At 41.0% G+C, this 16,560-nt stretch overlaps 1 protein-coding gene across 1 annotated transcript; it reads left to right on the forward strand.

Moving 5' to 3' along the window:
• The first annotated feature begins 2,871 nt into the window (after positions 1–2,871).
• Positions 2,872–3,210, forward strand: LOC131008124 (uncharacterized). The gene has a single exon (XM_057935022.1). The coding sequence runs from the start codon at positions 2,872–2,874 to the stop codon at positions 3,208–3,210; it is 339 nt and encodes a 112-aa protein (XP_057791005.1).
• Positions 3,211–16,560: the final 13,350 nt, after the last annotated feature.

Here is a 16,560-nt window from a genome sequence, read left to right on the forward strand (position 1 = left end):
TCACACGGTCCTTATATCCATACTCTGAGCTTGATGATGCATGTGATGAGATTTTGGAGTATATTGCTGAACTGGAGGCTGTAGAGAAACATCCCATCGATCCTGTGCCTTACATGGATATTCACAAACCTGTTGACGGGGGAAGGAAGTCGGCGGAAAAAGAATTCCCTGCGCCAGAGGAATCAGCCAGGCCAGAGGAATCAGCCAGACCACAGAAATCAGCCAGGCCAGAGGAATCATCCGGGCCAGCGGAATCATCCGGGCCAGCGGAATCAAGCAGACCAGCGGAATCAGCCAGGCCAGCGGCCGCACCCAAAATTGAGCTGAAGCCGCTTCCCGAGCACTTGAGATACCAATTCTTGGGTGAGAATGAAACTTTTCCGGTTATTGTATCTGCCTATCTATCTCCGTTGGAGTTGGAGAAGTTGATGCGAGTTTTAAGGAAATACAAGTCGGCTATAGGATGGTCTATTTCTGACATCAAAGGAATTAGCCCTTCTATTTGCATGCATCGTATCCTATTGGAGCAAGAATACAAGCCAAAGGTGCAGCCCCAGCGACGACTAAATCCGGCGATGCAAGAAGTTGTGAGGAAGGAGGTGCTCAAGTGGTTGGATGCCGGCATTATTTATGCCATCTCTGATAGCGAGTGGGTGAGCCCGACGCAAGTTGTCTCTAAGAAGGGAGGCATGACTGTGATTAAGGATGAGAAAGACGAGCTAATAGCAACGAGGTTGGTCACAGGATGGCGCGTGTGCATTGATTACCGAGCTTTGAATGCAGCCACACGTAAGGATCACTTTCCTTTGCCGTTTATTGATCAGATGCTTGACCGATTGGCAGGATACGAGTATTACTGTTTTCTGGATGGGTACTCGGGCAACAATCAAATCATGATAGCCCCGGAGGATCAGCATAAGACCGCGTTTACTTGTCCCTATGGCATTTTTGCTTTTAGGAGAATCTCTTTTGGTCTTTGCAATGCTCCTGCCACTTTCCAACGCTGCATGATGGCGATTTTTCATGGATTGATTGAAAATATCATGGAGGTATTTATGGACGATTTCTGTCTTTGGATCCTCCTTTGATAATTGCTTGGACAATCTTGCTCAAGTGTTGCAGCGTTGTGAGGAGACAGCACTCGTGCTAAATTAGGAGAAGTGCCACTTCATGGTTCGTGAGGGCATTGTTTTGGGGCATAGGGTCTCTGCCCAAGGATTGGAGGTGGATCGTGCTAAGATCGTGGCCATTGAAAAGTTGCCGCCGCCTACTTCTGTGAAATCAGTGCGAAGCTTTCTTGGGCATGCAGGATTTTATAGGCGCTTCATCAAAGACTTCTCCAAACTGTCCAAGCCACTCTGTGCTTTACTAGAGAAGGATGTGAAGTTTGACTTCACCGATGAATCCCGCGCCTCTTTTGAGAAGTTGAAAGCTGCGCTGATCTCTACGCCAGTGTTGATCACGCCGGATTGGAGTGCTCCATTTGAGTTGATGTGCGATGCTAGCGATTGGGCCGTGGGAGCTGTGTTGGGGCAAAAGAGAGATAAGTTATTCAAGGTAATTTACTACACTAGTAAAACTTTGGATTCTGCTCAGAGGAATTACACAACCACGGAGAAGGAGCTGCTAGCTGTGGTGTATGCATTTGATAAGTTCCGTTCTTATTTGATTGGAACTCATTCAATTGTCTACACTGATCATGCCGCCATCCACTACTTGTTCACAAAGAAGGACTCCAAACCCCGCTTGATTCGTTGGATCTTATTGCTGCAAGAGTTTGATATGGAGATCCGAGATCGAAAGGGATGTGAGAATGTGGTAGCTGACCACTTGTCTAGATTAGAGAATCCGATCGAAGGAGATGATCCGAAGATGGCCATCAATGAGTCTTTCCCCGATGAGCAGATTTGGGCGATGCTATTTAAGGATCCTTGGTATGCAAAGTATAGTAATTACTTGGTTATTGGAGCTCTTCCCGAGGGGTTGTCGCACTATCAAAAGAAGAAGTTCCTCCATGATGTCAAGTTTTATTATTGGGAGGATCCTTACCTATACCGGAGGTGCGCCGATGGCTTTATTCGGCGATGCGTTAGAGAGCATGAATGGCCAAAGATCATTGAAGAGTGCCATAGCTCACCTAGTGGAGGCCACTTTGCTGCCAACCGCACTGCCATGAAGGTAAATCATAGTGGATTCTATTGGCCTTCAATTTTTGCAGATTGCCATGCTTTTGTAAAGTCTTGTGATCGATGTCAACGCATGGGCAATATCACCAAGAAGGATGAGATGCCGCAGAATATCATTGTTGAGGTGGAGCTGTTTGATGTTTGGAGAATTGACTTCATGGGCCCTTTCCCTGCTTCTTGCGGTTTTTCCTACATATTGCTTGTTGTGGAGTATGTGTCTCGATGGGTGGAGGCGATCCCAACTACCACCAATGATTCCAAGGTAGTCATTAAATTCTTGCAAAAGAATATTTTGACTCGGTTCAGAGCACCGAGAGCGTTGCTTAGCGATGGGGGGTCGCACTTCAACAACAAGTTACTAGCAAGTGTGTTGGAGAAATATGGAGTAAAGCACAAGGTGACGACTCCATATCATCCTCAAGCTAATGGACAAGCAGAGTTGGCGAATCGAGAGATCAAGCAAATTCTGGAGAAGAGCATCGCCAACAAGAAGGATTGGGCGAAGCACTTAGATGATGCTCTTTGGGCATATCGCACTGCCTACAAAACTCCGATTGGTATGTCTCCCTACCAACTTGTCTTTGGCAAGTCATGTCATTTACCTGTTGAGATAGAGCACAAGGCATATTGGGCAACGAGGAGAATCAATTTGGAGTTCAAGGAGGCCGGTCATACAAGGCGAGATATGCTGACCGAGTTAGATGAGTGGATGAATGAAGCTTACGAGAGTTCCCGGATCTACAAGGAAAGGGCAAAGAAGTTCCATGATTTGAACATTCGCACAAAGGAATTCAAGACGGGACATGAGGTACTCTTGTATGATTCTAAGCTTCGACTATTTCCTGGCAAGCTGCAGTCTAGATGGAGAGGTCCTTACGTGGTTCACAAGAGCAATTGGAATGGGACCTATGAGTTGCTTGCGTCGAATGGGTCTACTTTCACTGTTAATGGCCATCGCCTCAAACCATACTTCAAAGCAGAGTTGGACCGCGACGTGGAAGTGGTCAACTTCGTTGATCCGTGATTTAAGGTATCGTCGAGCTCTAGACGTTAAATTAAGCACTTGTTGGGAGGTAACCCAACTGTTTTTTTTCTGTTAGTGTAGTTTTGTTTCTTTTTGTTTCTTTTGTTTCTTTGTTTAGTTTGGGGCTGGTGTTTCTATGCCAGATTTCTGGTGGTCTTCATGTTCCAGCGCGGCCATTTTCCTCGCTGCACTTTTCCACGCTGCACATGTCCAGTGGAGCCACTCACTTCGCTGCTCCGTTAAGCGCCGCCTCTGCCAGCGATACACTCACTTCGCTGCTTTGTCCAGTGCAGCCACTCTTTACTCTGCCCAGACCGCACAACCCTCCTTTTCACCGCCTCTCACGATGATTCAGTTTTGCAATGCCGATAATCAGGGACGTTTTCTCAACTCTTTTTATTTCTTTTGTGCCCTGAGGACATGGCATACTTTAAGTGTGGGGGGGTGTTTTGGAGCTTATATTTTTAAAAAATTTGGCGAAATTGATTTTTCTATGCTTAGTTTTTGGTCTCGAATCTTGCTAATTTTTATGAATTTGTGGAAGAGAATAAGGTTTTAGATGTGAATTTCGGGTTTGTGAATGAATGGAGGATATTCTTGTTTTACTTTTGATATATGTTTCTTGATTGTGCAAAGAATTATGAGTTTTGTTACAACACTTTTGTAAGTTAGTAAAACGTGATTTGTCCGGTAGATGCTAGAAGGAGTGTTGTCATTGTGATTACCTACGATCGTATCCTATCTGTGAAAATGTTGGACGAATTGCCAACTCTAAAATTGCCAGCTCTGAAACATCTGGCCTGTTCTGAAAACGTGATAGCTCTGAGTCTCTGCTCCTCTAGTCTAACTATGAGCATGGGAAACCACGTGAAAAGACTTGGGATTACATCCAAATGGTTTTATTTCATGAATTATGGCTCAACTGTCGAAATCTAAAGCACACAAAGTGTGAAATTTGGTGATATTGATTATAAAGGCGGTCACATTAGGGAATTCACTTCTAGCGGAGAATTGGGTCTGATCGAATTACTCGCATTACTCTTTTGTTGCTTCATAAACTTTGAGTTACTTGCATGATCGAGAGATGTGTGTTGATGGTAAAGTTTTGAATTGACTTTGTGAATGTTTGAATGGGAATGAACATTGTTGAAACCAATCTCTTCCTAGGATTCATATAGATTTTGCTTGAGGACAAGCAAAAGACTAAGTGTGGGGGAGTTGATTTATGCTTAATTTACACTATTTTTAAGGGTTTGAATGTGCGTGTTTTAAGATAATCTTCTGGAATTTGGTGCGTTTATGGTGTATTTTATGCTTTGCAGGAGATTTAGGTTTTCGAGATGAAAAAATACAGTTTTGGATGAATTTAGCATTTTCCAGAGGAACCGACATCTCCAGAGCAGAGAAATCACCATTCCACTGGAGTCAGAGGAATCAAGTCACAGTGCAGAGGAACCGACATCTTCAGAGCATCGAAGTCCTTCCAGAGAAATCAACATGCCAGAGAAATCGAGGCGAGCGAGGAAGCGCCAGAGAAATCGAGGCGAGCGCAGAAATGCCAGAGAAATCACCATTTCTCTGGAGTCAGCGAAATCAAGAAGCCAGTGTAGCGAAGTCACCACCAGAGGAGTCAATAGTCAGAACAGCCAAGTCAAAAGTCCATTACAGCGGAATCGAGAAGCCAGAGAATTCACCGTTCCTCTGGCGATAGCAGAGAGATCATCATTCCGCTGGCAATTCATTCCGCTGGCAACGATCCCGCTGGCGAGGTCAGAGAAATCACCCATTCCTCTGGCGCGACCCGTTTCCCGGGTGACATCCATTCCTCTAGCGAGAGCTGCGAATTTGGCGCGAGTGATAGAGTTTTTTCGGAGCGCGCATCTAGCTGGAGAGTTGTCTTAATTCACACGATTCTATTACCATTAGAATTCTACTTTGCATGGCAACTTTCATGGTGATCCGAAGGAAATCTGAAGCTTATAAATAGGCCTTCCTTTGACCTATTCGACAACACCACACACCCCAGAACCTTAGCATTCATATTTTAGTTTTATAGCGTTAGAATTTTATTGCTTTTTAGCTTTCAAGGCTTGGATCAAGATTGAAGATTCAAGTCGCTACTTCAGTTTTTCATTCGGTTTTTATACAATTCGCTTTTACAATTGCGTTCAATTTAATTATGTTTATGTTTTATTTCAATATGTCTAGCTAGTTCTTTTATTCTGAACCTAGGGTTTGTACATAGCTAATTGATTATGTGTTTTTGATTTATTGATATCAATTTGCCTTCCAACTTATGATTCATGATTCCTGGTGCCTGTTCTCTTGTGAATTATCTGATCAATGATTTACATGTCTAGCTGTTCAGTTTGAGTCTTGAATGTGATAATTGTTCAGCCGATTCAGGAATGCGTGATATAGTGTTAGCCTTGAGTCTTGAATGCGATAGGTGAAGCTATAGGAAACTATTCTTTATGTTCTATTTGGAGTTAATTTATTACTTGGAGTCTTGAATGCGAAAAGGGATTAATTAATCTACGTACATAGGTGGTCGTTAGAGACGCTTGTGAATAATATAGTGATCTTTCATCAGGGTTGGATTAAAATTGGTAATTGAATCAATAGGTTGAATACATGTAGTTGATTAGTGAAAGTACATCCCTAGGGTCAGAGCTTTCCTTATATTTGAGTTAATTATCATAGTTTACATGCTCTTTAGTTTTTATTTAGTTAATCTTAGTTCGTAATTCACCTTCATAATTGTTTTGCCTGCATACTGTTAGAGTCTGTTTAGGAAATAGTTATAGCAATTTTGTTTTACAGTCTCTGTGGATACGATACTCTGCTTGCTATTTGCGTACTACAATTGCACTGTTTAGTTGCAGTTATTGTTGCTATAAAAATAGTGATCAGATACATACATAAAACATAAACATTTTTGGCAGACAATCATTTCATAAACATTTCATTTACTTTCATAAGAACCATTCATCCTTTAATCATTTCCATAAATATTTCATTTCATAAGAACCATTTACCATTTAAAATATCACAGTTATATCATGTCATTCATTTCATTTCGTATAAGAGGCCTGTATGCAGGGGATCTCTATATACGTGTTTTAAGAAAGCCCACCTTATTCGTTCCCACAACGGGCGTAGAGTTACTTCCCTCTTTAGCTATCACTTCCCGCCTGGACCTTTATTGACGAAGAATCGATAAGTTCGAGAAGAAGTCGTGAAAGAAAGGAAGATTGATTTCTAAACTAAACTATCTCCTTTTTAATGATTTTAGGGTTCTAGCATCCATATTAATCTTGTCTCGTTCAAAACCTTAAACTCAAAACATTTATCACATAACTAACATATAGGTTCGAAACTATTTATTCGAATATCAACATGCGCATCAACCATAACTCATTCTACTCACGCCATCAAGTCAGATATTCCGTCATTTAATAACAAATCATATAATATTACATAAACAAATTATGCAATCATAGATCATGTTTTCTCATACTTAAAACAAATTAAATCCTTTTTCAAATAAACCATATTAATAAATTATTTGAAAAGTATTCATTAAATAAGAGTTTAACTCAAAATATTTTATTTTAAAGTCCATTTATAAATACTTGAAATAAAAGAACTCTATTTATATAATTAATTTAAAGGTTAATATATAATTAAATTAATCAAGCTCAATTTAAATTAATAATTAAGAGCTCAAATAATTTAAATGGATATAAGCCCAAATTAATTAGATAAATTAGATCCATTCAATTTTTGTTTAATAAAGGCCCAAACACTTTAAATAAAAATCCACCAGCTTTTTATTTAAAAGGGCCGAGCCCAAAAGATAGAGGCCCATCAGATTTTAATATCTCAGGCCCATAGTTAATAAAACACACAATTAAAAATGGCCCAACAGATTTTAAAGCCCAAGGCCCACCTTAATTCTTAACCTAAACACACACACATTAAAACACCTTCAAGTACACACACATCAGCCCACATCTCACCACTCTCTCTCTCTCTATCGGTGCTCTACCGCAGCCGCCCCGACGGCGGTGCCCGCCGGACGGAGGCCGGCGTCGGCCCCTCTCCTCTCTCCCTAAACTCTTTCCCCCTCTCTTCTCCTCTATCTCTCTCGCTCTCTCGGCCGCTGGACCCAGGCGCAGCAGACACCACCACCGCGGTGTGCCGCCATCGCCGGGTCGCCGCCTGCTCCCTCATCCTCGCGGCAGATCCGCCGCCGCCGTTCAACGCCACGGCCGCCCCCTGTTCTCCCTCTCTCTATCCCTAACTCTCAACATCGTCTCGATCTCTCTCTCTAACCTCACTGACACACACGCCGGCAGACACGGCGTAAGCCGCGCCGCCGCGTCGCCCTCTCTCTCGCCAGCAGCACAGGCCCACGGCCGTTGAGGAGCCGCCGTCGCCGGAGACTGCCCAGGTAAAACCCTAACTTCTACCATTTTCCCCTTTTCTAAATTAAAAACTGAAATACTCATCTCCTTTCCCCTCTTTGGCAGATCGAAAGCCACAGCGGCTCCGTCGCCGTCCGTCAACCGCCGGCGACGACGAGTCACCAAGGCTGCCCTCTCCCTCTCTCGACTCACTCACAAAACAGGGGTTCAAGCTCTTATTCAGTTCACAAAAAAGCATAGAGAAATTAGCACAAATTCAATTACTAAACTGTATACTCTTTGTATTTTCTTTAAAAGTCTGTAATTTAAGCAAATCATTGTATCCTTGCATGTATATCTGTAATAGGTTTCAAAGAAAAAGTATACACGCATATAAGAATTACTAAGCAATTGTGTGTGTGGGTTGAAACCGTGAAGTAGGCATAGAATGAAGGATGTAAAACCTTCAATATTGGAATTTGATTTGTATTTCTGCAAAATCTAGTATACATCATAAGTTAGATATGTGTTGTGAAGAAATATTGAAAATGATAGTAGTAAACATCAGCACTATTACCGTGAATCTTGCTGGTGAAAATGGGCTGCAGTAGTTGAAAATGGTGGTGTGAAAATGGTGAAGTGTTGGGGAAGGCTTTAAAGATATAGAATTGGATTGGTGGTTGATTTGTGACCATGTATCTCTTAATCTCACTTAACAAAATATCTAAGGTTTAGTAAAATATCTAAAGATTAACACATTAATCATGTAGTTTCAATCTCATATAAATACATTAACACATAGCATAAAAATCCATTTGGATTTGTCAATTTAATAAATTAAATAATCACATAGGCTCACTTTAACAATTAATTAAAAGAGCTATATTTAACACTTCAATGTTAAATCCTCGATAATAAACTAATGGACTCAATATATATATTGAGTGTATCATTCATTGGAAATAAAAATAAAAATAAATCATCACGTATATAAAACATCAAATTCATATAAGTTCGTATTTTATTAATGAATGCTGAACCCTAATTATCATAATAATTCCTTAATCAGTCATTAGAAGATATTAATCCTCAATTAAAAGTCGGGTCATTACACTATTCAGCCCAGAACAAAATCGAGACATAAGTATTAATTTATTCCACTAGAAAATTAATACTGAATTACCTCTTTATTATTTAGGTGAGTCGGGGCTAGTATTAGACTTAGTTAATCCCCTGTTTAAGATATCTAATATCCATTAATTAATTAATTCCTCTGACGATCAATTAATTAATTAATCAGTCGTCATTTAATTATAAATGACATCTCGAGTGCTACCACTTAAACTTATTATCGTATCAGAACTAATTCCACATGCAGGGTTTTATACGATAAACTTATTAAGTTCCTCAAGAGGATATTATCATCCTGTTATTAGCAGGAGACAGATCCTTATTGCAATATAATCGCATGTCAAATAATAATTGCTATAACCCAAAATATCGAGTATATTGAGCTTCAAAGGAACTCTCACCCATGATAAATCAAAGCAATAGTCAATTAATTAACACACCGAATTAATTCAATTAAGGTTAAGACTATTTAAGTCACTAAGATCTTGATTCTTAATTAGTCAGAATATAAGAATTCATCTCACTGTGATCTTGTTCAATACACGAAGGTACTAGCATAAATAAATAGTCAAGACAAACTATTTATCCATTTATGCTACAATCTAAACCAACAACTCGTCCATAGTTGCCTCGATTGTGAACTCAATTTATATCTCAACTTTTTCCAATTATATGATCTTTTGTGATGTACAACACACCATATAATCTATAGTATCAGATAAATTGGACTATAATAGGATTATGCAATAACAATATTTCAGGTAGAAGAATCGCAGTGAACTAAGGAATCAATGTATACAAGCATAAAGTCTTGCTTTCAGTATACAACCCTTCAATTCTACCACTTATACTAAAGGAAACTTTTAGTATACAATGTGACTGATAAACTGATAATATCCTCTAGCTATTACAAAATCTCCCACTTATACTAAAGTTTAATTTAGTAAAGGGAGGTCACGAACTCCAAGGCCTTCAACATGCTTGTTGAATACTGCACCAGGAATACTCTTTGTAAAGATATTTGCCAGATTATCAACTCCTGTTATATGCATCAAAACACCATCACCATGTTTGACGACATATGGATTGTAATGATACTTGCCATCAATGTGTTTCATGGGTTGATGTCATCTTGAATCCTTGCTATTCGCAATAGCAACCTCATTACCACAATAAATTGTGATGCACTTTGGCAAGCTAGGAATCACATCAATCTCAGTTAGGAAGTTCCTGAGCCAAACAGCCTCTTTAGCAGCTTTACAAGCATCTAAATACTCAGCTTCCATGGTGGATAGTGAATTGCATATCTGTTTTACACTTCTCCACACAATGGTTCCACCTCCAAACATAAACACATAGCCAGTAGTAGACCGCCTCTTATCTTTATCACCTTGATAATCGGCGTCCACATACCCTACCAGTGTCAGTTCATCAGACTGGTAAACTAGCGCATACTCCTTAGTCCGTTTAAGGTACTTGAGTATGTGCTTTAGAGCAGTCCAATGAGCTTGACCTAGATTCGCCTGATATCTTGCTGCAATGCCAACGGCAAAATAAATATCAGGCCTGGTACACTGCATCGCATACATGAGACTTCCCACAGCAGAAGTATAGGGAATTATCTTCATGCTCGCTATCTCCTCAGGTGTTGTGGGACACATTGCCTTAGATAGCGGAACACCATGTCTGAAAGGCAGAAAACCTTTCTTGGCATTCTGCATGCTGAACCGCGCCAATACAGTATCAATGTAGGCTATTTGAGACAAACTCAACATTCTCTTAGATCAGTCACGACCGATCTTTATCCCGAGAATATATGCTGCCTCTCCCAGATCCTTCATTTGAAATTGTTGGGACAACCACTTCTTAATGCCAGACAATACATTCATATTATCACTAATGAGAAGTATGTCGTCCACATAGAGTATGAAGAATACCAAACTCCCATCGATACAGACCCTATAAACGCAACTACCGTTGACACACTGCTCATAACCATAAGTTTTAACCATGTCATCGAAAGGTTTGTTCCAGGATCGTGAAGCTTGCTTAAGTCCATAAATGGACTTCTTAAGCTTCCACACTAGATGCTCCTCACCTTCCTTGATGAACCCATCTGGTTGTAGCATATAGATATCTCTATCTTCCTCAAGATACCCATTCAAGAATGCAATCTTGACATCCATTTGCCACACCTCTAGGTTCATATGGGCAGCCATGGCCAAGAGAGCTCAAATAGACTTAAGCATGGCTACTGGCGAAAAAGTTTCCTCATAATCGATACCAGGTCATTGAGTATAGCCCTTTGCCACTAGTCTCGCTTTAAAAAACGTAACCTTTCCGTCTGGTCCTCTCTTGCGTTTGTATACCCATTTCCAACCAATAACTTTTCGACCCACAGGAAGCAAACATTTCTCGTATACATCCATGGCAGTTATGGATTCATATTCAGAAACCATACATGCTTCCCATTCAAGAGCATCTGGACCTGCTAGTGCTTCTGAGTAAGTCCAGAGATCTTCTTCGACAAGCTCATCATCAACTAAATCTGTAGATTCATTGACAAACGCATATCGATTGGGCGGTTTTCCCTTTGTTGCCCTCTCACTACGACGTGGCACTATTGTAGATTCAGTATCGACAGCTTGTGCGTTTTCTTATGAGACTTGTGGTACTACATCTTGCACAATTGGATGATTTGGTTGACTTGTCGTGCCAATGTTTTTGACCTCACCGATGATGATTTTGATGGGAACCTTGTGGAATATCCTAATCCTTGTTTTGATGATACCAAAATTCATAGGTCGTAATTGTAATAGACTAGAACAGTTTTTGAACTCAAGTGTTAGAGTTCGTTTCTAGTATAGTATGCGGTTCTGAAGACTGAAGAACGAAGGACTAAAGACTGAAGACTGAAGATACCAACTGAAGTATCAGTTGAAGAATCAGTTAGGAACTGATTACTTAATGCGTGCCCTAGACTGATACTAAAGACAAGTATCAGTTGATCATTCTTCCTCGGACTGATCTTCCAACGTTCAAAGGAAGCCACGTACTCACAAGAGTACAGCCGCATTAAATGCAGAGATCTCAGGATCTTATCTCTGCAGAGGTCATTCCGATTTGGTGGTTACTTTATCAGAGACGTCACATCTCCTGTCCCTCAAGAGAGTCGTTTCCACCAGACAAGGAACCTCGAAGATTGAAGCCTCAGCCCAAATTCGAATTGCTCTCCAACGGAAGAAATCTTGAGGAGGCTCTACGCCAACGGATCTATTCAAGAGTTCTCCTACAAATAACGCTCGAGGATCAACTTCAATCTTCACCGATTCAACGACATAAGCTGAAGCTCTGCCGAAATTGCTACTCAGCCTAAAGCTTAACCTCCCCAAAGCTTGAATCGAAGAAGAGAATTCCAAAGCCAAAATCAGTCACTGCTGATTACATACATTCTCTTAGACCTTAGGCAAACCTCTGTTTACCTAGAAGCCAAGGTCAAACTTGCTAAAAAGAACTTGTTCTTTGCAGTATAGTTGGCACTCGTTCAAACCTCCTTTCCAAAAGAAAGATTTGAGTGTTTTGAGTGATTCGGAGGTCAGAAGGGTTTTCTGTCTCTGAGAGTCTTAGTACGGGTTGTGCTAAGCAAGAGAAATCCGACGCGAGTGAAGCGTGGGTACTGAAGAAGGGTTTTCTTCAGTGGTATGGTTGTGTGCACCCGGCAAGCACACGGTTTGGTTTGCAGTGCACCTGTTAAGCACTTGCGGAGTGGATTGTTGGTCTGATCAACCGACCGTGGATGTAGGAAAGGGTTTTTCCGAACCACGTAAAAGTCTCTGTGTTGTTTATCGCTTTCAGTTTTACATTCCTAATTGTGTTGTTTCAATTGATAAACTGAATATTGATTAACGGCAAAGAGAAACCTAAGACCAGCAACGTGCTATACCGAGGCTATTGCGAAACTAAGTTTAAGTTCCGCTGCATATGATATCAGTCTGACTGATCTATCTTTTGATAGTCAGGAAGAGTGTTATCATCTCTGTTTTAGCAAACTTGGCTGAAGCCCATAAGTGCATCAGTTAAGTTACAGTAGCTTAACTGATAACTCCTTACTGAAGAGCATTCAGTATCAGTCGTCAACCTTGTTTGGTCAAAACTGTTTTCAGTCAACAGGTGTCTTTGTTTGCGTGTAAAGTTTCGTTTAGATCTCTTTCTTGAGATCCCTCTGATTGAGGATTTTGTGAAAATAGCCTATAGGTGTATTCCCCCCCCCATACACCTATTCGAGACCTCCCGGGACCTAACAATTGGTATCAGAGCAGGTTGTTCGCAAGAACACTCTGTATCTGATTAGTATCTAACTGAACTAGATCCTAATGGGGGCAATTTGTTTTTGATCAAAATCTTTTCTCAAACCTCCCTTTGAGAGTGCTTGATCCGTGTCCTCCATCTTGCTTTCTGTGTGCCTCTCCTTGCTTTCCCACAAATGTACAGGAACAAGAAAGACTTCTCCAGCGACTATGTCCACACACACTTTCGAGGAGTCAACGGACTAGAGATTGGGACGCTGGATTCTGACCAAGACGACAGATTCATCTTTCCAGAAGAAAATCAGAGTCCAACCCACTCTCAATCTGAAGGAACGAGCAGATATGATCAAACACGATTAGAGTATCAACACCTAAGTACGAGATTTGAAAATCTCCTTAGGGAGCACAGACAGATCATTAGTGAGATTGATCATGTGCAAGATGCTCGAAGGATCGTCATGCGCCACTTCATTTCAGATGAAGACGAAGCTGACAGAAGAAATGTTCAAGAGCGCAGACTGATCAACAGACTGAAACTACTTCAGTTTCAGAAACAAGAACTCCTGCCACGTCTCAAGGAAACAGAGACAGAATTTAAAAAGGCGTCAGAAGTTTTTGAAGAAGTGATTCATGAAGAAACACTTCAGTACAGAAGAATGATGAAACGAGAAAGAAACACGCAGCAACAGTCGACAGATTAGAAACCGAAGAAGAACCAGTCATACACTCCAGGGGAAACTTGCACTTCAATCAACGACTAATTTAGTGGTAGTCACTATGTAAGCTTCTCTCAATAATCTTATTTGTAATTTTGACTGCTTCTCTTTATCTTTTTCGACTGAAATGTACTCTGTCTGACGTGTCACTATATTTACATTCTCAATTCCTTTTAATTAACACGTGCAAATTTTGTTCAAAAATGGGTGACGCACGATCACACGATCCCGCCCTTTTTACTAACAAGCGGAGTGATCCACGTGCCACGTCTCCATTTGTACGGATTTCAAAAGTTTATTGAAACCGCTTCGTGAACGATCTTCCACATTCTCTTCTAAAACGTTTCATCTTCGACTAAAGATTTACTCAATCTCTGAGAAATCATTTGTGCAAAATTCTTTGAGTGTGCTTTCTCTACAAGACTAACAGTGAAAATCCACAGTTCAATCTCTGTGAGAACCAATTTACATATTTTTGCAGAAATCTCCTTCACTCAAAATTCCACATGGGAAAATCAGCATCTCAACAAGTTGTATGTTACGAATCCCTTGTAACATTTGAGGCACTCCAGAATCTTGCTGAGTTCAACAAGATTAACGAAATCTTGGAATGCCATGGATGGATGAAATTCCTTCAATGCTCACAGGAGTTTCTCCTCGATGAGTCGACCATCAGAGAATTCTACGACAACATCAAGACTGATGAGTCAACCGGTGATCTCAGAACAGAAATCTCTGTTTTCACAAATGGAAATTTCTCAGACTTTACAAAGATCACCATCAACATCTCTCGAGCAGCAAGAGAAGTGTTCAATCTTCCAACTGACAGACCAGCCCGATTCTTCACCGATGACGAAGCCACAATTCTCATGAGAGATACGCTGATGAGTGTTGCATCTGCCGACAACAACATCACAAATGTTCTGAGCTTATCAAGACTACATCCTCATCTCAGACCAATCGCCAAAATGATCAAGAAATGCTGGTTTGGCACTCTTGGATCTCCTGGTCATCTCTCGAGACCACACAAACTGGTGCTGATCACCCTGCTTCAGAAAGGCCCATTCAACTGGGAGAAGGCCTATCTTCAAATCCTGGCTGAAGAAAAGAAGGAATCCCATTCCACCAAGCATCTTCGTCAGGGAACCAGAGTTTCATCATTGATTCTTCACAGTGTGAAAGAAACTCGTTGCTTCTGGAAGAACACCACCCAAGTGTCTTCCTCCATCCGTCTGTTCGAAGGACAGAAAATCTCAACCAAAGGAAATGTCAGTCAGACAACTGAAACCCCTCTCTCCACTGTAGAGCCACGCTACAAGACACGAGGCTCGATCAAAAGAAAATTTGACAGTTTATCATCTCCAGTCAAGATCTCACTTGACACTCCTCAAAGGTCTCTCAATGAGGATTCAACAGAAGCTGCACAGAAAGCTTCAGAAGAAGTGCTAACTCCAAACACTGAAACATCTCAGCAACAGTCTCCCACTGTTCCTCCACAAGATGAAGAAAATCAACAGCCGAAGGAGGCACAAGCAACTGACACCAGAGGAACCGATTCAGAAGAGCTTCCTCTCAGAGGATTCTTCCACTTCTGCCTGGAAGGGTTCGACAAGAAGGCAAAGTTTGATGAGCCTGCTAACATTGATGTCGCATCCTCATCCTCATCCTCATCCTCATCCTATGTCAATCAAACTGCCCTTCTCAAAGACTTTGTGACACAACTGGCCCAACACTGTGTCACAACCACCTTTCCCTCAATCATAGCTACCCTGAATCCTGAAGAGTTTCGGGATCTTGTCAATTACTTCTTCTTCATCTTCGTCAAAACCCTGCCCAAGTCTCAATACAAGAAAATTGATGAAGTTCTCACTGCAGAAGAATTGGAAGCCCTAGAGAACAGTATCTTTGAGAAATTCAAAGTCACTAATCTCTGGGATGCTATCCATGACTGGACACCCAATTTCAAACTGTACCTGATTTCCAGAGGTCTTCTCAAAGAAGATGACACTGAGGACACTGAAGTCATCCGTGAGTCTCCACCGCGTCAGACTGCTCCCACCGACGCAAGAGGGGAAGAAACACCTGCTGAAGATCAAAGACCTGCAAGACCTCTTACCGATGAAGGATTTCAAATGCTGGACGAGAGGCTGCTCATTCAAGAAGAAGCAACTTATGAGCTGAAAGTCAAAATGGCTATTCTTGAATCAACAGTCATGCATCTTCAACAGCAACTGGAAATACAGAACAAGTACAGCGGTGTTCCCGAGTCCGATGACAAAGAAAAACGAGAAGAAGACAAGAAGGGAAAAGGGAAGATGATTGAAGAACCAAAAGGAAGTCCTCCAAGGAAACCAAGAAAACAGCTCCGCATCAACTAGGGACAAAGGAAGATCAAGGAATGTCATCTAATCAGAAACTCTTTCATTTTGTAAATGATATTCTTAGATTGTCTTAGTTCATTCTTCCGTGTTTTGTTCTTCTGCACTTTTCATGCAACCTTGTCTGTTAATGCATTTCAAACTGATTTTCGATTACTACTTTTTACTCAATCGCTGTTCCCTGTGCCTTATTACTTGAGTTGATAATGGATTATCCAATTTAGGGGGAACTCTGTTTGAGTATCATCAGTACTTGACTGTTTTCCTAACTGATTGTTGGGAACTTGAGTTTATCGGCTTATATTTTTTTACTGATAAAGAAAATAGGGTCTGTAGGTCATAATGATTAACTGACGACTTTGCGTTTTGTATTGAACTTTTAATTTCTGTACACCTCTTTTTGGGCATA

The sequence above is a fragment of the Salvia miltiorrhiza genome, chromosome 2 (genome assembly GCF_028751815.1).
Source record: "Salvia miltiorrhiza cultivar Shanhuang (shh) chromosome 2, IMPLAD_Smil_shh, whole genome shotgun sequence".
NCBI classification, from domain to species: Eukaryota; Viridiplantae; Streptophyta; class Magnoliopsida; order Lamiales; family Lamiaceae; genus Salvia; species Salvia miltiorrhiza.